Below are 21,270 nucleotides of genomic sequence, written 5' to 3'. Positions count from 1 at the left end.
GATTATGAAAATGGGTGACTGTCCACCTAGAGAAGGAATCCTAAAGAAACTTGAGTTCATGCCAAATGCCTTAAATCTGATATATGTTGCCCCAAAATAGATATTTTTTATGAGGTATTTCTTTAGTCTCTTTAAAAATGTTTTTCATTTAAAAGCAATACATGTCCATTTTGCAAAGATAAAAGTTTAAAAAGTGCACATTTTCTTCTAGTTTCATATATGTGTGTATTTATATAAATATACAGATACATACATATAAATAAATAATACATTACATATTTGTCATACTGCTGATCATGTGTTTTAAAATGTTGATTTCCACAATTACAAAAAAACATATATATATATATTGTAGAAAATTTAGAATAGTATAAAGAAATTTAAAATGATCTATAATTCACTATGGGGCGAGGGTATGTGGAGCTGGTCTTTGAAGATGACCTTCTAGCAAGCCATAACTCCAGTTTCATATCTTTGTGTAGTCCCCTTTCCTTGAACTTGGGCTGGCTCTGTGACTTGTTTTTGACCAGTAGGATGTAGTGGAAGTGAGACAGCATGACTTCCGAGACTCAATCTCCAGGAGCCTTGTGGTTTCAGCCTGGGTCTTTTGGAACACTTGTTCTTGGCAAGCTTCCTTTTGGAATCCAGCTGCCATGCTAGGCGAAGCCAAAACCCCAGGGAGAGCCCACATGAAACTGCTCTGGTTGAAAAGCCTCAGCCGAGCTCTTTGCCAACAGCCAGTGTCAACTGCTATATGTATAATATGGACGTCTAGCCTGGCTGAGCCTTCAGGTGACTACAGCCTCTGCTGCCATGTTCTGGTTTCCACATGAGAAACTCCATGTGAGGACCACCCAGCTAAACCTGGTTGACCCACAGAACCATGAGGGATCATCATGACCTATTTTAAGCAACTGAGTTAGGGGGGTTGATAACTGGCATGGGCGTGGGCTAATTTCAGAGTAAACTCATTTAAAGAGAGCTGCTTGAAGCAAAAGAACTCAGACTCTAGGGCCAGGCAGACTTGATGTGCATTACCGCTTGGTCACTCACTAGCTGTGTGACCTTGGCCAAGTTATGTGGTGACCGTGAACCTTAATTTTCTATATTCGTTAAATGGGAATTGGGAGATTTAAAAATAGTCCAATGTCTGGCACATAGCAGGTACTAAGTAACTGTTAGCTTTCAATATGGCAATATTTAATAACCATGAAGGATGATGATAAGGAAAAATGGAAATAGTAGTGTCAATGGCAGCAGCAGAGAATATATAATGAAAATCTTACTATATTTGCATGTTTTAAGGCTAGGAACAATGTCATTCTTTTTTTCTTTTATAGTATTTTTTTTTCAACTACAACTTACATTCAACATAATATTATTGTCAAATTTAAAGCATGATGGTTAGACTTTTATACAACCCACGAAGTGATCTTCCCCAAGAAGTCTAGCACTCACCCAGCAGCACCATACATAGCATTACAACATCCTGAACCTCCTCCACACCTGTCATAGTACTTAGCAAACAGTAGAGACTTGGCTTGGAATGGCCGAGATCAACACAGTGAGACGTGTCTTCTGTGCCTGATGTATATTTGTGCTATTCTGAGAACAAGCAGCTGAGTTATAAGTGAGGGATACAGGCCACCTGTGTTCAGAATCACAGGATAGCATTCTAACCCACTTGTCTTACAATCTGGGAAAACTAGTGCCCAGAGGGAAGTGACTTGCCCACAGTAGTGACAGAGCCAAGGCTCTAATCCAGTGCCCTGTCTACTCATACTTTCTTAGAGTTTCTAAGTTCGCATTTCATTAAATAAGGCAGAGCCCATTGCATACTTGTTTTTTAAAACATGGGGAAAGGAAGAGTTAGTCTGACCTTGCCTTCTAAAAGTACCTTTGATATATAGTCATCTCCTATTTATTTATTCACTTATTTATTTTTCTAATTTTTTTTTCAGTTATTATTGTTATTATCATATTATTGTTGTTGTTGTTGTAAAAAATGAGCAAGAGCCCTCTAGCCTGGTGCTGCTGGAGATTTTTCAAGAGGTCATGGCCACCCTTGAGTATTTGGATGGTGGTCCGAAGCCACAACGGTGGCTACTCTGATGCTCCTTCCATTTCTCCCTCAGCAGGCAGCACCAGGGCCTTCCAGTCAGAGGCGAATTTGCTTGGTGCAACTTACCATCAGTGGGATGACAGAAAGTTCTCCTTTGCAGTAGAATTTCAACCAACGAATGTAGAGAAATTAGAACATTAGTCACCATTTGGTAACAATCATTATAGTAATAATTTATTCAGATAGTAAGAATGAATGCTGAACCAGCAGGTAAAAATTTGTTTGAGAATAAGACATTTTCACAGTCTCAAAATATTCCCCCAGATAAGCTACTATTATAAAGTAAAAAAAAAATGTTAAATTTACAGTGATTGAGATTGACATTACCAGTCATGGGACAAACTGACATGCTGTGCCTCCTGATACAGAGTGAGAAAAACAGCATCAGTCTGTGCTATTTTTGACAACGGTGCAAAAATAATCTAACCATAAAAAAAATTAGGAAAACCCAAAATGAATCTAACCATAAAAAAAATTAGGAAAACCCAAACTGAGGGAGATTTTTCTAAATAATTGGCCTGTATTCCTCAACTTGTTCTTGGTCACAGAAGATGAAGACAGACTGAGGAACTATTTTAGATTGAAGAGACATGACAACTCTGTGCCATCCTGGACCAGAAATTTTGATTTTGTTTTTGGAAAATTGACAAATTTTTGTGGGACTGTAGATTAAATGGGGATGTATTAGTGTTAATTTCCTGGTTTTGATGGTTGTACTGTCATTATAAGAGTGTCCTTGTTTCTTAGGGAGTACACACTGAAGTATTTAGAGGTTAAATATTTTTTTTTGCTTTCATCTGCAATTATGTCAATTTCAGCATTATATTTTACGTGTTTAATTAAAATTAACACAACTTAAAGTTTATTTAGTTAAAAAAGAAATAAATGAAATTAAAATTTAATTAAAACAAGGGAGTTGATTAGCGCTAAGTACAATTTGGTAGACAGAATCTTTTTGATTGTAGGGTCTGTGATGGGAACAAGTTATGAAGAGGGTTTCTTGGGGACACCTGCTCTGTAGGAAGGCGAGTTGTATTTTAGGTGAAAATTAGAGTCTGGACTCCTAGCACAGCGGCCAGTGTTTTGGCTTCTCCACATTCTTGGGTAACTCTCATTACATTCATAGTAGGAGGGCTCCTCTTAACCTTGGTAAACAGGTATGAAAGCAATGAAATGTAGATCATATCTTGGGTAGCAGAAAACTATAAAATGGGGACAATAAACCCTATTTATAAGGCTTAAATGAGGTAAAATACCTAGCCTGGTACCTGGCATATAGGACCCGCATTATTTTGTAGATGATGATAGATAGTTCATCTTTTAAAAAATTTTAGCATAACAATCAATAAAATTACGTGACATTTTGGCAAGAGGCCTGGCTTAAGAGACAGGAAACCTGAGAAACCATTAGACTACTGGCAAGTCAGTTGCCAAATTGTCACATGGGAGCAGATGTTGGTCCTGAAAAGATTAAATACGTATATATTTTTTTATCCTGCTACGAAAGGTAAAAGGGAATGGATAGTTCTTCACATAGAAATCTCAGAAAGATATTTCTGGGTTTATAAGGTGGAGAAACTGGTTTTTCTCATTGAACCTGATGTGGATTTCTGGGCCCAAGGAATGATGTAGGGCCACTCTTCCCCACTCCTCCATGGCCCCAGGGGGAGTTGACATGTGCCTGAGGGCTTTTCTCTGCCTGATTCCACTTACCCTTTCTGTGTAAGCATCTCAGTAGTGCATGCCCCTCTCTTGAGTTCAGGACCTTCTGTTGTACTCAGCTAGAGAGGAGACTTAAGGAGACCCATGAGTAAAGAGAGAGGGCAGAGGAGATTAGAAGCAGGAGACCCCATAGCTATAATAAAGAGCCTCTGAATGAGGAATTTGCAAAATCGAGTTATGACCATTGAGGCAGACAAGTGATAGCCATATAACTATTTCCAGAAAGCACCTGTTAATTCTGCCCAAAGAGGACTGCCTTCTACAGCTGCCATTGCCAGGATTCTATGACAAAAAAAAACCTGCTGGAGAAGAGCAGGGACCAAGGATCAGTCTCTGTTGGTGAACAAGGTCAGGTTGTAGTCCTGCCCCAGACAGGAAGGGGAAGCTTACACTTTTGGAGATAAATAAAGTCTATAGGAAACACCAGAGAACAATAAGCTGTGGAGAGGCCAGCAGGGACCATGGATATCTATACCACAGAAATGAAGGAAAGGGGGAGTGTTCTACTTTCCGGATCTAAAATTCAATTTCCCCTGTATATTGAAATTCATAAAGAAGGCCATGAACTATAATTTCATATTGTCAATAGAAGTGAGAGGAAAATTGAGACCAGATGTTGTATGTATTTTCTCATTATATGTACCCCTAAAGTTTTTCATCCCAGTTGAAAATAAATAGTGTCCTATCCTAAAGGAAATGATTAATACCTAGTTGCATAAGGTGCTAAAGGTGAAGGAGGAGACTCATGTTATACTATCACTTAAGCAAAACCATGACTTTTCATAATTGGCTTTGTTTTGTACACAGAACAGGAGCTGATAGTTACAAAAAATGTTATGGCCGAGCCACAGCTAATGCCCAGTTTCCCAGGCTTAGTTTTGAGAGGGGGCGAGTAGGGCTAGAAGAAAGAATTTGTCATATAGGTCATTAATTTCAACCTCTTGGCCCCAAAACCTCTTAACAGAGCTGCTAACAGGTTGTATAAATCACTCTTATGCACCCCATTTCCTCCCTTCACTCCTCCCTTGGCGGAGGGAGCAGGTTGCTAATGTGGAAGACATAGATTTACACAGGGGAGAGTCAGGGATGTCCTGGCTGAGCAGCACCTGCAGAACTGAGTGCAGATCGTGTCCTGACGGCTCAGGGACCTGGAAGGTGGGGGAGCATGGGGACGAAGGGCCAGTACGGGGCCTCAGAGCCCAGCAAATCTGAGTGTGGATTCTGGCTCTGCTTCTTACCAGCTATGTGGTCTTGATTGCCACACTTCTTCATTTCCTCATTTATTAAACAGTAATGATTATACCTATCTCAGAGCATTTAGATGATTAAATGAACATACAGGTTGGTCCTTGTCATTAAAAACTTCCTTTCAACTTATTTTTATGATATTAAATCCTTTTTTCCTGAAATTTCTCCAGAGGTCTCTGTTCAATGAAAGGGGACCCCAATAGTCTTCAAGCTCTGTGGGGGAAGGGAGTCTTGGGGGAGGTGGTTTGTAGGAAGTGGGGAAGTCCCAGTGGCCGCACCAAGATGATCTAGAGCTGTCTGATATTTCACCCTTGAGGTGGCAGCATTTCTTGTTTTTAAAGATAGCGGAATTTTAAAAGGGACTTCAGAGAAGTCTGAAGGCTTTTCTCAGAAACCTGTATGTCATGGATCAAATACTATGGAGTGAGACAGATCTGTGCTTGCCTCAACTTCGATGCTTCCTTACCAGGTTGTTGCAGACAGGTTGCTAAACTTTCTGAGCCTCAGGTTCCTTATTTGAAAATGGGAGTTACTAAAACCCATCTGGCAGAGTGTAGTGGAGATTCATGAGCTGACTCAGTAAATGCACGGTCCCAGTTTGGGCCTGGCCCATAGACACCCTTTCCCTGCGTTTAGGGAGGGGGCGTTTGACTGATCAGGCTTGAGGTGCTCCAGGAATCTGGGCCCAAGACCTTGGACTTTTGGCATGTTCTACTGTTTCTTCATAGTAGCTATTTTCATAGTTAGCCAGCTGTCCTGCAGCTGGGCCTGACACAGCAAAGGGAATGGAGGGGGCTTTAGAGGGACAGGGAAAAGCCCATCTGGGAAGTGACCCTGTTCCCTGTCAGATGTACAACCACCACAGCCAATTCCACTTGCAGACCCCCTCAGGGACACAGCTTGGATCTGTGCCTTGCGATGGCGGGCCCTCTGTCATGGCCTAAGACCCTCCAGTCGGAGAAGCCAGTCTAGTGTGGCTAGTGTGGAACATCGGGACCGTGCCTGTCTCATGGGTCTCAAAACAGCTTCTCCCGGGTCATGAGCCTCTTGTCCTTAGAGGAAGTCTCTACTCATTTTCATTTGCCCTTTTTGGCTTCCGCAGGCCAGAGGTGCTGCTGACCAGCAATTTAAAAAGCTACAGAGGATGATAAAGCAGGTGGCAAATTGCCGCAATATTTCCAAGCAGACAATGAGAAATTAAGCTCACTTCCCACGCAGCTGCTTCCTGGTCCCCATCCCTGTGCCCCACAAGGCTTGGGGCTGTCATCATTTCCCTTTCTCCCTGAACCCTCTCCTGTAGAGTGGAAAGTTTGTGCCAATGTTCTGAGGTGAAAGCCCTCTGATGTGTTATAAATATTTATCTCTGGGAAGCTCTGAAGCTCTTTCAAAACAGAAAGATAGGGAAGGGCTCACACGGTTAGCCTGCCCTTCTGAGAAGGCCTGTTTGTTGTCCAGGATGGCGGGCCTGGTGCTTACCGAAGCACGTCTTTTCTTTTCTTAATTTCCTGATATGTTTTACTGCATGTTGTTTTGTGTTTGTTAACAATTGTCTACCAAGAATTGTGTCTGGGGATAGAAGAAGAGAGGGGAGAGGAAAGGGGTTCCCCCCGCCCCACTCTTTTGTTTGTTTTCTGGTATCATTAATTACTCATTCTGGGTTGTAATTCCATCCCCAGTCAGATGACATGCCTTGTGGCTGGGTTAATTGGAAGCTGATGATGAGCTGTCCCAAGCCTGTTTCCATAGGGAAATGTTGACTTGGGAACCTCTCAGCTGGTTCTAAGGCCCTGAATGTTGCCCTGTGCAGTGCACTTGTGCAGAAGAATCAACCTTATGGCCCAGCCAGCTGGGTGCTCAGGGCCTCAGACACCAACAGTGGGTATGGGCTTCCTAAACCCTGAGAGCCACCACCTAGACAGTCTAGAGCCCTCTCGGTGCTCTCCAGGACTAAGGTGGTGATGATGGCAATGGGATCATGAAGTTCTTAAAAGCTACGTCTTTAGCCAGCACTTTCAGTCTTCTCTGCCTTTTTCCAACTATTCTGTTAGCCTGAAACTGGAGCATAAGAGGCGGAAGTGAGAAGACTTGTTTCCTTATGAAGATAGTAGTACATTCTTGATTTAACCCCCTGGAGTTGAAGTTAAAGTGGAAATATGTCTCAAACCAGAAGGCCCACCTAGGTCCTTAGCATCTTTTCCTGCTTTGAGTTGACATACTTCCTGTTTTGTGGTAAAATATTCATCAGTTCTGTGGTTGGGGACTTCAGCCAGAACCCTGAACCACTTTCTGTGCCCTGGAGGCAGCAATTCTTCTACTTCCTGAAATAGCTCAGCTCACCCTCCCTGATCTGTTGCCAAACTCTCATTCCCCATGGAAATCAGTGTTCAAAGCTTCAACTGCTGACCCATGAGGTAGATGCTGGAAGCTCTCATAGATAGATTCTGTCATTTACCCAAAGGCCTGGTCAGCCAGCATGAGGCAGTTGAGTTCATCCAAGGAGGATACCCAGCACAGGTGTGCTCCTCAAATACCTGGTACCCACACTGGACTTTTCCTAACACATGAGCAAATGTCCTTTTACCTGAGAAAATGACACAGGGGAACGTTGATACTTCAGTTCTTGTTTCTGTGATTTAAACACATGAATAAGAAAATCTGTAAGTCCGAGGGGCTGGTTGCAAGGACCCTCATCCTACTAGTTAGATATAACAGCAAACACATTTCCAGGAATGTGTTTAACTAGGCAAGGCAGTGAGGTGGACATTGTTTTGCTATTGTCTGCTGCAGCTCTCATGCTAGGCACTGCTCAGTAGCTTGCGTCTTCAGGGGTGGGTGACTCCTGGATGTTAAGGCAGCTTCCTGCCTCCCTTTGAATTTAGCACAGCTCAACGTGTGTTCTTAGAGGATTGTAAAGATTTGTTTGTTTGGTTTTGTTTTTAACATTCCTGCCTAATGTTAATTTGAGAATATGGAGAACAATTTTCTCATTCCCAAAAGCTGGCTATAAACTCTGTGGATCATGGAATTTTCTCATTTCTTTTCTTTGGCCACTACTTATTAATCTTCAGGTTTACATTTTCATGGGATGATATGCAGATCCTCCATGAGCTACCTGTGTTGAGCACCTGGCAAGTCTTCTCATGACCCTTTGGGCCATTGCACAATGTTTTCTGCTTCCTGGGAGTTAATGGCCCATGCTAGGAGTGTGTGGGAGGGGGAGCTAATTAACATAAGAGCATTAACTAGGGAGCTGGGAGACCTGAGTTCTGGGATCAGCTTTGCCACTTAGCTCAACGGTGTGACTCCCGACAAGTCTCTCTTTGGTCCTCAGTTTCCCCATCTGTACAGTGGGTATATTGGCCTTAATTATTATCAAACTCTCTTTCAGATCTGCTGTCCTAGACTAACTATTTTTTATGTTCTCTACCTTTTTGTTGTCTTCTCGTAGGATTCCGACATGGTGAACATTCAATCAGCCTTGGATGCTGGCTTGCTTAACTAACTAACTAACTAATTAAGTAATTAATTAATTAATTAATTTTTAGCTCTCTCATCCTCCTTTTTCTCAAAGAATCATCCCCATACTTTATAGATTTCATCTACTCCCTGCTTTGGGGGCAATTATCTCATTCATTTATTCCTTAAATTTCAATGGTTCTACTGCTGTCATTACAATTATCCTCAAACCAGCATCCTCTCTGGGCCATCAACGTGGCTGTCACTTCTCTATATTGATCTCGTTTCCACCTCAGAACTGCCTTTCAGCATTACATGTAAAATCCCGGATGTACTTCCCACAGAGGGATCACTTACATGAAGGACCAGAGGCCAGAGGAATAGGGCCCTTTAAAAAAACCTTATCCCAGTGAATTCCAGCATTCCTAGTAAGCATCTTCCTCTTTTGAGCAGTCACATTTACAACTTGGCATCTCATTTCATAATTACATAAAAGGATAACAATCTGGATAGATGCCTGCATGACAGTGCAGGCTGTGCTAGGGGCTGTCAGCCTCCCTGAATGGAAGGGAGTGTCCTCCTGCCTTAGCATGAAAAGGGACAACTGGGTCAGTCCTTTCACACCGATGTGAAAGGGTCACTTTGTGCTGGAGCTGCTGTTTCTTTCCTTTCTAATCAGTTGACCTTGGTTTGGTGAAATTCCCTTTAAAAAAAAGTATTAGCAACTTTTAGCAAACCTTTCCTGAAAAGTGCTTTATAGACAAGGAGCTATAAAAACCATGAAAGCATCTCAAATTCCTGTTTCTAAGGGCTGAGTTCACTCCCCACCAGCTCCTAAAAGGCAGAGAAAGCAGTCAGATTTGTTGCGGGGCTTATTAAGACAAGGCCAGGGCTTGGCCCGAATAAAGGAGCTGGATCTCTTCAGGAGACATCTGATATCCCTGAGCTCTGCCTTCCCAGCACCTTTCTTTCTCAAGGAGCACTCTCTCTGGCAAGGACGGTGAGATAGGTACACAGGTAGTGGTGGCCTGAGGCAGGCAGCCATAACTTCCAACCAGGCCCTGTCCAGGCAGGCCAGGGAGGAAGGCATTAGAGCTGCTTCTTGGAGAATACGTAGGATTTAAATGTCCTCAAAAGACCAGAGAGTACACATAGCATGTGGTTTCAAGGAAGAATGACTGATTGAATGAATGGCTTCTCTACTGTCAGGAGTTTCTTATAATGAAATTACCATTTTCATGTAGAATACTTTCCTTAAATTCCACCTTAGGCCAACTGTTGCTGTGCTCTTTGTCAAGGTCTTTGGCTCTCCTGCATGCTCCTGGGGTCTCTGTGTGGGTAGCATTAGAGCCAAAATCTGCCTTTTTGGAGCTCTTCTCTAATCAGAAGGAGAATCAGGGTCTCTGGTAAAAGCATGCTGGGCTTTCAAGTCAAGCAGACCTAGGTTCAGATCCCAGCTCCAACACTTATTTGTTGTGGAGCCTCAGGCTATTGTTTTTAACAGTTTTAAGCCTCTGTTTCTTCATTTAACCATAGGAATAACTCTACTTAACATGTTGAGTGGTTATGAGAAATAAACTATTGCCTGTGCAATGCTGGACACTCAAAAACCACTCAAAGAAAGGGTGTTTCTACATCGCCATTACTGACATTATTGCAAGTATTTCCTGGAGCCATGAGGATGAGATTTACCCTTCCCTTATAACCTTGACAGTGCCACAAAAGTACCACCATACATCCTTGAGGTCTCTTCATCTCCAGGCCAAAACACTCTTGTATCTTCCTCCCCCCGCCCCCTCTGCTCCACAACATACCCCTTTTATCAACAGAACCTGCGATGATGTGGTTTCTCTACTTTGGATGATGGAGCTAGCCTGTCCCTGTCTTACAAGGTCTCTACCTTGTGTGAATAAGAGCTACCCATGAGAGCTTGGGGCACAGGAGATGAACTGAAAGGAAGAGAAATGTCCGGAGGGGTGTGTGTGCTGTGGGGCCCCCATTATGACTTCTTGATGGCTATAATTCTCATTCCTGGACATTCTTCCTTAAAGTCACCATCAGGTTCCTTCCCTCTATTCTCCAGGGCCACGTCTGAGAGCCACAGGTTCCTGCAGGCTCTGCCCTGCGGCCTATTTCCTGTCTCCACTTCTGGTTTGGGGGAGCTTTCGTGGAAACAGCAAAGTCACCACAAGGGGCTTCTGGGTCATCATCTTTCCTGTTTTCTAAGTTGTCGTTATTATTGTTTTTAGTACAAGAGGGAAAGGCAGCATTTTCACTTACATTTCCGTGTGGGGGTGGGCAGTGTGAAGCCAGGCAGGCATCAGGGTCCACACTGGCCTGGCGGCCCATTTTCCTGTACCCTCTTCCCGCAAGGGCCAGAGAAGCTAGTTCTGGTGCCCTTTTACTTTCCTCTGGCCTGGACAGCTAGACTGTTACCTACTGTAACTTTTCTTTCCGCAGAAAAGTTTTATAGGATGTCAATTAATGTTCTGATTCTTTTCATCGTGAAGGAAAATGGAAAAAGGAACAAATTAATTAGTTTTTCTTAAATCATAAACTGCGATTTCTTCATAAACTAATTTAGAGAATGCCTTTTGAATTCCACAAACAGTTCTGAGTGTTTACTGGATGCCAAGCCCTGTATGATGAATGAATGGAGGTCGAGATGCCAAAGATGGAGTCCTTGTCTTCAGAGGGCTTCCAGGGGCAGCCTGTCCTCAGACAGCCGTCATGCTCTGCAGCGGGCAGGCATGAAAAGGCTGCTGAAGAGCGGAGGGGAGAACCCGGTGTCCTGGATGGTGTTGTTGTTACTTCACCTCTCCATGCCTGTCCACATGTCCCCGTCTTCCACTAGGTTTTCCTCGACTGCCTCAGGCATCAGTGAGTTCCCTACTCTCCAAGCTTTAGATCCCTGTAGCCTCTACAGCCTGTACAGATGACGTTCCCCATCTGTCGTTCCATCTTCTCAGCATCACAGCCTCACGAGGCACATCCCCACTTTAACAAATGAAACCACTCAGGTTTAGAGAAGTAAAATTTAACTTTCCCAGGGTCATAGGATTAATCCCCAGCAAAATTGCACTCATGTGGTCTGATTCCCTGGCAGGCCTTCTCCTAGTACCAGTACTCTCTTCTTCATGTTTTAACCCCTAGCAGACCCTCTTTGGATTTCCCACAGCCCCTCTTCCATTTCATGTCAGCACTAATTCCTCACTCTGTTTTCAGTCACCTGCACGTCTCTCCTTGAAGGCAGGGTCCCAGTCAGCCTGATGTCGGTCCCCTCATGGCACCAACAGCACAGGAGCTCAGTCAGGCTTGGCTGGGTGAGGGAAGGATGAGAGAATGAGCTTGGCCCGTGTCCTGCTCCTGAATTACCTGGAGGCCACAGAGGCAAACAGCTCTTATGTGCTAGGTAATTGTGAGACTCATTTTGTCTACCTCGACACAAATTTAGGTTTGCAGAATGTACTAATAAGGGCCTAAAACGATAACAATTTTTACCCCTTTCTCCTGTGGATCATTGACTACTTATGCTTCAAAGAGAAATACCTATAAGCTTTCAGTTTTTAATAGAGCATCCACATAAGGTGTCATATATTTCTGAGAATGAAAATGGTGTGCTGATGACAATTATACCAGGACTGTAGGCCTAAACCGGAGCACATGGTCACCTACTTTTAAACAAAATATGTGTCTGCAAAGAAACATATTGGAAAGAAAGATACGGGACAGTTGTTTATGGAGACTTCTAGTCTTGCATAGTGGGTTGCTGGCACATGAAGGGCCTTTGTTTCCAGCAGTAACTTTGCATCTTCAGTGACAGCAAGAATAATCTAATATCCTTTTCTGCACCTTCCACTTCATTTTCTATAAATAGCTGAGCCTCCCAGGATGTGAGTCTGTGTCTTATTATTGTCTTTTTCTTTCCTCCAGAGATCCTGCGGATAATTCAGCTGGACCTAGACCTAAAGTACAAGACCAACATCCGGGAATTGTTCGAGGAGTTTGACAATTTCCTGCCAGGCGCCATCATTGGCATTGCAAGAGAGATGCAGCCAGTATACAGGTACATGGCAGCTGTAGCCGGGCGGCCTCCAGGATCCCTCTCCACCCCGTACCCCTTCTCCTGCCACTCATGGCAAACTGGAATTTATCAGTGTGCAGTCTTTCTGTACTAAATATCTTAGGGACACATTTTTATGTATTGATTATAATTAATAATATGGGCAGGTGAGTTTGCGCCAAAGCCATAGAGATTATCTCATTCTTTTGGGGAATTTGTGATATTTTTCTTGTGGAAAGCTTAGCTGTTTTGGTTGTTGATTCCAGTTAAGCTCAGAATTTTAAAATCGTGGCATTTGTCTTACAGAGGAAGTATCAGAATATAGTTTTAACTTGCTAGTCTGGTCATAGACTATGCTTTCTTGGCCTCTGAGTCACCAGTGACCCTTCTTTGTATAAGTAAGGTGGGTTTATTAGTCCTTGAGGGAGGAAAGGTGGTACAACTTTGGAACCCAGATTGGCATTGCCTAGTTGAGGTGAGGAAGTGCATTCTGTGTGACAGAGTTTTTATTGTCAAGTGTGTGTCATAGAGAAACTACAGCACCCAAGAACCGGGAGACATGATCAAGAATATTCACTGCGGCATTGTTTGTAGTGGCAAAAATGGAAAACAACTTAAATGTCCATAGATAGCAGAATCGACAAATAAAATATATTCATCTAATTGTATAAAAAACCAAAATGCATGAATGGTAGCTATGTGCACTGATAGGTAAAACTAGATTATAGTCTTTAAGGATACATACACAAGTGGTAAAAATTATAAGAAAAACCAAGGAAATGATGATTCCCGAAAGTCAAAGGTAGTTACCTCTTGAGGGGATCGGGGAGTGACGGGGAAGGGGACATGCATGGGGATTATGTCTGGGGTGCTCTCTCGCTTTGGTTTTCTACCTGTGTGGCAGTGCACGTGTTTGCGGGCATGCTTTTGTGTGTAATATATGGCTTACAATTGAAAAGAAAAGCAAGGAAAATCAGCAGCACCTACAAGTTTTTGCTAAAAACTAGGCCCATGGCCCTGGGTCCAGAGTTCCATGTTGCCCAACTGTTCCTCCCCTGGGCAGGGCCATAGCTGACCCAGAGCCAGCTGCCTGGAGCTAATATTTCACTGCCCCCTGGGCTGGCCTGCTCTTTGTTCTCAGCGCAGCCCCTCATGCTGGCTGCCTGTGAACATTCTTGGAGTCAGGCCCAGTCTTCAGAGAGCTGTAGGGCACAGGCGACTAGTGACTCAAGAGCACACATTTCTCCTTAGAGGGAGGAGAAGAAGTGACAGCCTCAGCTTGATTGTGGCTATTTGCAAGACCCAGATCACATAACAGGAAATTCCTGTAAGGCCTCTGAATGAGCTGATAACTCCTGGACCTTGTGGTCTGTTTCCCGGGACATATTCCCCCACAGTCACAATGTAGAACTGTTACCCCATATGGGTGGTGAACAGGAGAGGGTTTGGGCAAACACCTCCCACTTAACTCACAGCAGTCTCCCGGCCTCATTTTCTCACCTTCACGTAAGGTGTATCTTATGACTGGGGCTCTTGATTTAACAAAGGGAGGCGATGGAAAGAGCACAGAACCAGAGGTCCAAAGTTCTATATGTTAGTCCCAATTCAGCCACCATCCTTGGGACCTGGGCTCTGTCATCTGAGAATGGGAGCAGGTGTGCTTGAAGACCTCCCTCTCTCACCCAGCTCTTCTGATCCTCACCATTTCCTCATTGTCTTTCTTCTTATGTCCTGAAGCTGCTAGTCTGCTGGTGAGCTCCTCAGTTCTCCATAGGGGCCAGTATCCCTGGGACATTTAAACCAGGGTAATTATTAAATGCAGTTAGAGCAGCGATGCCTTCAAGTTCTGGTTTGGAATCTTCCTATGTAATATAAATGGAAATCTGATCGCACTTAATTTAAATTGGCCAGAATTTATGTTCTGTAGATCTACGATTTTACAAACTGTGAAACTTAAATCAATTTAATAGTCTTGCCTTCTCGAAAGCAATCTCTGAAAGATTTTAGATCCAAAATGAAATTGAGTTTTGTCACCTTCAGAGTCTTTAATTATCATTATGTACGAAGAGGAATATGAGACGTCTACTGCAGGTCTGCCATAGAGTCCAAGAAGTGGCTCGTTTGCAGGGCTTGCACACTCAGAATCAACAGAAATGAGAACTCCTTTCCGTGCTTTTCCCTTCTCCTCTTTCACTCTTGTCAAGCTGAAATGTTTCTAAAGGCCCCTAACAATTAAGTCTGCAAATGACTGCCGTCTCGTCCTGGGGCTGTGAATGGTTTGGTGCTGCAGGGGCAGACGGAGAATGGAGTGTCGTTTTTTTTTGCCATCTTCCACAAGAAAACTGCACACACCTGGGGCCCAAAAGACCAAGTGTTAAGTTGTCTGCCACTTTGGAGCCTGTGCCTGGGCATGTGTGTTTGTGGGGAGGAGGTGGGAGAAGAAAGGGAGAAATGGAAGGGAGCGAGTAAACAGTGCCCAAGCAAGGAAAGAGAAAGCGGGGCCTTTCTCATGAGCTGAAGATAGGTCTCAGCCCTGTCTCCTTGTACTTGGCCATCGCAGCTTGTGGGAAACGCCCAGCCCAGCCATCTGCCCACCTCTGAAGCCACCCGTCGCTCCCCGAGAGCTTTTTGAGGAACTAGCAGTTGAGTTTTGACAACCATGTGCTCTCCCTAAGTGATAGTGTGTGAGGTGGGCAAGGTTTTTGGTTCTTTTTTTTTTTTTTTTGAAATCATAGCTGGAATCTGCTAGCATCTATGAAAAGAAAGAAAAATTTAGAAATGACACAAAACAGCACAAAAGCAAAACTTGGATAAATTAACTGAGCACATTTGGATCTGGAAATTTGGATTGCCTCAGCTGTGTTATTTTATTTTTATCTGACAGTTACTGTACTTCAAAAGGGCACATATTGAGTCATTTTTATGGCTATTTCCCCTCTATTGTGTGCCATGAATGTGAGAAACTTGGAGGGGGGTGGGAAAGACAGTATTTCCCGCTGTCCATTTGACAAATAGCTTTCTTTACAAATTTTTTCCTCTAAAATGTACACATATCCGATTGCGTTTTCTGGTAAATGATAGATCATGGGATGCTAGGATCTCTAGGATCCCTGTTAAGATCTTGTTGGGTCAAATATCCTGAAAATCATGGAGCAGTGGTCATCTTGGGTGAAAGAAACATTGCCCTTCCTTTCTTGACTTTTTCTCTGCTTCTGTGTCAGGAAACTAGACCACAAATAGTTCCTCACTGGTGATGTGTTTAGTTAGGAAAAGTGACCAATAAGAGAGAAGGGTTTAGTGGTTTCTCAGTAAATAGAATGGTCTCTGTAAATAGAAAACTGTTTTTTTACAAATTTGTGTTGGTTCAGGATGCCATTTTGAATTTGTTTCCTTATGAATGTATTGGAAGAGTAAAGAAAACTGTTAGACCCTCTTTTTGTATAGCCTATAAAAATTATAAAGCAGCAAAGCAGCTATATGTAGAAGAAATAATACTCAGGTTGTACTCAGAAGTCGTGGATTATAGTCCTGTCTTTCACAAATTACCCATGTGATGCTTTGCAAGTCAGTTTATTCTTTGGCCCTCTGCTTTTTCATCTGTAAGTAGAGATAAATGTATCTAATGCATAGAGTCACTGGAAAACTCAATTGTAATAACACACTTGAAATCTTCTAGTGTAAAAGAGACCGTCAGTAAAGAACGTTTCCTCACTCTCTCGTATAATCCTCACAATCCCTTTTTGTGTTTTCTTTTCCAGCTGGTTTGTTCTTCTGGAAACCTCTTGTTTTACCCAATTCCCAAACACGCAGGGCTACCAGTTAAAATACAGGATACCTGGTTAAATCGAATTTTAGATAAACAATAAAAAATTGTTTTCTGTGCGTATGTCCCAAATGTTGCATGGGACATACTTAAACAAGACAATTATTTGTTGACTAAATGAAATTTAAATTTAACTGAGTGTCCTGTTTTTTGTTTTCGTTTTGTTTTGTTGATTTGTCTTTTACTTTTGCTTGTTTGTTTTATTTTCAATAACTCTGGCAGCCCTGCCCCTACCCAAAAGTTAAAACCTTTTCTTTTTAGCCAAAGCAAGTGATGTGGCTTTCCTACAAGATCCTTGAGTAGGCAGGAACAAAGGGTGTAGAAGTGGAGCTTGTGAGGGAAACAGGGGTGAGGCAGCCCTCAAAGTCTCCATGAGGCAACGGGCCTGAGGTTCATCACTGTGCAGGAGCTAGAGGCCCGGCTTAGGATTTTTGGAGGTGTGCCCTCTGGGGCTAGAAAGCCTGGCAGTGGCTTGTATTTAGGCATCAAGGTTCTTGTTGAACGGAGAGAGGGCGCTGGAGAGGGAGAGTATATGTGTGACAGAGTATGTGCGTGAATGTGTGTAAGCAAGAGAGGGAATGTGTGAGTATGAATGTGTGCATGCATGTGCATGCGTGTGTGTGTTGAGGAGCTGGGGTCATAGCACTTGGTTATGGTCACTCTGTCTTGGAGCTGGCCACCTGAGGAGCTACTGAATGGGAGCTTTGTCCTTGGCGGCCATGGGCTTCCGGTTCATTCTCTATTGGCTCCACAGGCCAGGCGGGCTGTGTTTTGGTTTGAGCTCAGACCCATCTGAGGGGGAAGCAGCAGGCTAATCCTGTCAGCTGCTGATAACGCACCACCAGGCAGGAATTTGCTTTTGTGTTAAGTATTTTAATAAGTGTCTACTCTTTCACCTTTTCAGGTCATGTGGTTTGTATTGGGGGCATTTGTGCCAGCCTAGCCTCCTTCAAGATGCTTGGAACGAAAATGTTTGGCTAATCTGCAGGCTGCCTTATCTATCCCTAGGACTGGTAAAGGGCTCTCTGGAGAGTTTGGGAGGAAGTGAGGACTAGCGCAGAGGTAGGAGGAGGAGAGACTGACACTAGCTTTGCCATTCATAGCCGTGTGACCTTGGGCACATATCCTGACCTCTGAATTTCAGTTTATTTAGCTGAGAAATGGAGATTATAACAATGTACAACTATATGGCAGAGTTGATTGGAGGATTAAATTAGACAATGTATTTATAGTGCTTGGGACAGAGCAAGACTCCCTAGTGGTGGTGACAATTTTATCCAATTCCAGCTCAGCCACTTATTAGTTTTGTGACCCTAGGGAAGTCACTTAACTTCTGAGCTTCAGTTTCCTTATATGTAAAATTGGAGCTACTGATAACTTAGCATAATTAGTGCTAATATTTGGTTCCTCAGCATCTGAACCCCTTTCCTATGTTTGAGGAGTTCCCTGCCATATAAGCCTGCCTTCCTTATGGAAGACAAAAAGGCCAGATACTTTATTTCCTGGACTCCTTGTAGCTAATGTGTTGGTGTTGTGTTCGCTTCCTTCCCTCCCTCCCCTGAGGAAACCATCATCGTGAATTTAGTATCTATGCAGGCTGATTTTTATATGTTTATATTCCTAAGCAACATAAAGTATTTGCAAAACAAACCGGCAGTATTACAAGGAGAAAACAAGTCTGTAATTATGGTGGGGGGCGGGGCGGGTTTTAACATTCCTCTATCAGAAATGCACTGCTCAGAGAGGGGGAAAGACTGCAGTTTAGCTGCGGCAGAGAAGGAAGGAGGAGGAGTGGAGGGGGGAGACACAGAAGAGTGAACAGTGTCTGAGGCAGGTGTCCCATTCCCTGATTTTGCCCCGGAGCCTGGCTTCGACTTTCTCCCAGGCATGAGGTATTTTGGTCCTTGTCACCCTGTAGGGGGCGAACTTCTAGCCACTCTGCCTGCTTCTGGTGTAAGGCTCTTGCCCTGGTCACCATTGTGGTTATTGCTTTGTTTCTGGGCCATGGAGATGTTCATCTCGTTTTTTGAAAGCTACTGTGTCCTTTTCCCCTGCTGCACCCCTTGAACTAAAAAAAATATTATAGAAAAGTAATTATAAAAAAGTAATACATTTTCATTAAAAATTCAAGAAGTATACAAGGATTTTTTTTTCCAGAAATTTTCTACAAATTTATCAGTGTGTTGTGTGCGTGTATTATAGACTCATTTTATATACCATTGTGCATTTTTTTTTGTTCACTTGCATATCCTTATACTTAATTCAATTCACTCTATTTCTAAAACATTGCTAGTTTCCCAATATAACTATGTTTTGTTTTGTTTGTTTTTTACTTTTTACTATGGAAAATTTCTAACATAGAAAGCTATATTTGTGCTTCAACATTCTAATATTCATGGAACTTCAATAATTATCAACCCTTGTCCAATCTTGTTTCATCTCTGCTCCATCCACTTTCCAACCCCACCCCCCATTCTTTTTAAGCAAGTTCCAGACAGCAAACCATTTCATCTGTAAATGCCATTTTTAATCTTTTCTTTTAATCCTATCTGCCATTGCTGTGTTTGGAGCTGAGGAGTGTTGTATGAACTCGTGGTGTCATTTTGCCTTTGGGTTCCTCAGTGCGACATCAATTTGTTTGAGGGAGGAAAATAGACAGACATGGCTCTCACATCTAGCCAGCCGGCATGTTCCATCTCCTTCCAGTTTGTCTCATGTCAGGATGTTAATGTAATAGTCATGTTTGGAAGGTTTTACAATCGGTATAAATTCAGATCTGTTGTTCACTGGGCATGAAGCTCTGCTTTGTAAGAGAACCCAACCACCACCATCATTTCAGTATGAGTAAATGTAAGACTTGAAGATGAAAGTAGATTTTCTTCTTCTCTCTGATACCTGAGGATGAGTGTCTTGGCTCTTGTTCACCTGGGTTTTTTGGGTTTTTTGTTTGTTTGTTTTTTAATTAACCAAGATTGAACCTGTCAGTTTCTATTAGGGTTAAATCTGAGTGAAAAAGAGAAAAACCTGTCACCTTTTACAGTAGTGACTGATACAGTAGCCCAGTATTTCTTTGCTTCCTGGGGATTAGCAGCCTGCACTAACTGTATTTGCACAGCCTCTGTAACCTGAAGGCAGTGATGTAACCCCTGCAGGAATTGCTTATAAAAGAGGAGAGAAATACCTGCCCTGTGGTAGAGATAAAAATATTTACTATGAGCCCATTATTTTTTAATAACACCATTGGAAAATGTGTTCTAAAAAGAACAAGCTATCTACAGAAGAATCCAGGTGGAATCGTGTTTCTGATAACATAATTGTTTCCCATCTGATAGCTGTGCCCCTGGAAAGCCATCTGAAGACAATGGGACTCAGAAGGGCTGCGAAGACTGAGTGTTCAGGCTGAGCCAAGGTCTGGTTGAACATGTGAGGGGCTTCCCTTCTCTGAAAACACAATTCATTTCAGTTCTTTAGTCTTCCTGCACATCGTGAATGCTGTGGCCCTACTGAATCAATTAAAAAAAGACCTATCACATGGTACTCAACACCAGTGTCTTTTGAAAGAGTGAGTGAGGAAAGGAATGAGTGGGCAGGGTGGGACCAGGTGTGCCAGGCACATAGTAGATGTTTGTGGAAGACGTGAAGGAGCAAATGCTTAATCAGAGATGCTTTCTCAACAGTGTGTTGGCCAAATATTAAGTAAGAGTCCATAACCCCATCACCAGTGTTCTTATAGAAATTGCTTTAGCATTTTTTTTCAAAGATCATCTGTAGGAAACATTATTCTTAATTTTGATTGGGCTCACTGTGTATGTGAATCATAGGATTAGATGCTTTGAGGAATTATGAGGTAGAAGACATGGCTCCTGCTTTCAAGGAGATTATAATGGGAAGGAAATAGGCAGATAAAATTCAGTAAAGACACAAATGCCAAAGACATAAACACTAAGTCACTACTGCTTTTTGGAGATTTTCTCTGGATGAGCTACAAAGACACTTTGCCGCAGAAACTGCAAACTTCACTGTGTGGCCCATACCATCCTCAGTTTCATAGTCTGCCTTCAGAATTCTAAGAAGTGTGTGTGTCACGCTTCTGTCTTTCTTCTGAAAGGTTTCTCGGAAGGCCAATGGGATTGGCTGTGTGGGCACAGCCTTCAGGAAGTGCACTTAGGACAGGCCTGGCTCTGTGCAAATAGCAAACTCAATGGGCATTTGCTGAGCAGCAGAAAGAAACTAGACTTTGTCCTCTAGTGACTTGCAGCCTGGTTGGTGGGACCACCTTCCCCAGATCACTCCACTGGGAAGTGAACCTGGGCAGGTGCTCGAAACGAGGCATAGCAAAGGATGATGGGCCCTAGGAGACTAGTCTGTTTTGCATTACTGTTACTTGTTTCTTTTGCCAAATGAACTTGGGACTGTAAAGAAGGCACTATAATTCTAGCACTCTACTTAGCCCGGCAGTGATTTAGACTTCATGTTTCTCATAATGTAATTGCAATTCTTGGGTATTCAGCTTTCAGAGAGCCTGGAAGGTAGTGTCTAAGCAAGATAAAGATGTAAAGATGAATCATTATTTAGAAAGAATTCCTAGAGGAGATAGAGGCACCCCATTTCCTCTGCCTGTTCCTTGCTACCAGGACGTAAGCAGGGTTTGGGGAGTCCGGTGTGATCTTGGTTCTACAGGCCACCTCTCTACTCAAACCTCACATCCTTTCAGCTGCTGTCAAAGGTTGGAAGCATTGTACAGGTGATCCAGCAATGCACTCTGTATAAAAAGAGAGAGTCTTTGAGGCCTTGGTGCGGAGGGGACTGAAATGGCCTGCCAGGACCCGGGAGAGG

At 43.0% G+C, this 21,270-nt stretch overlaps 1 protein-coding gene across 1 annotated transcript in view; it reads left to right on the top strand.

The window, feature by feature from the left end:
* The window catches only part of XXYLT1 (xyloside xylosyltransferase 1), a 155,429-nt gene that overhangs the window by 75,201 nt on the left and 58,958 nt on the right, over window positions 1-21,270 (top strand). Inside the window, exon 3 of the mRNA XM_016135308.2 lies at window positions 12,482-12,614. Coding sequence (XP_015990794.2) covers window positions 12,482-12,614 — 133 coding nt within the window. The remainder of the gene's footprint in view (window positions 1-12,481; window positions 12,615-21,270) is intronic.

The sequence above is a fragment of the Rousettus aegyptiacus genome, unplaced genomic scaffold (genome assembly GCF_014176215.1).
Source record: "Rousettus aegyptiacus isolate mRouAeg1 unplaced genomic scaffold, mRouAeg1.p scaffold_m13_p_4, whole genome shotgun sequence".
NCBI classification, from domain to species: domain Eukaryota; kingdom Metazoa; phylum Chordata; class Mammalia; order Chiroptera; family Pteropodidae; genus Rousettus; species Rousettus aegyptiacus.
This window is presented reverse-complemented; position numbering and strand designations above follow the sequence as displayed.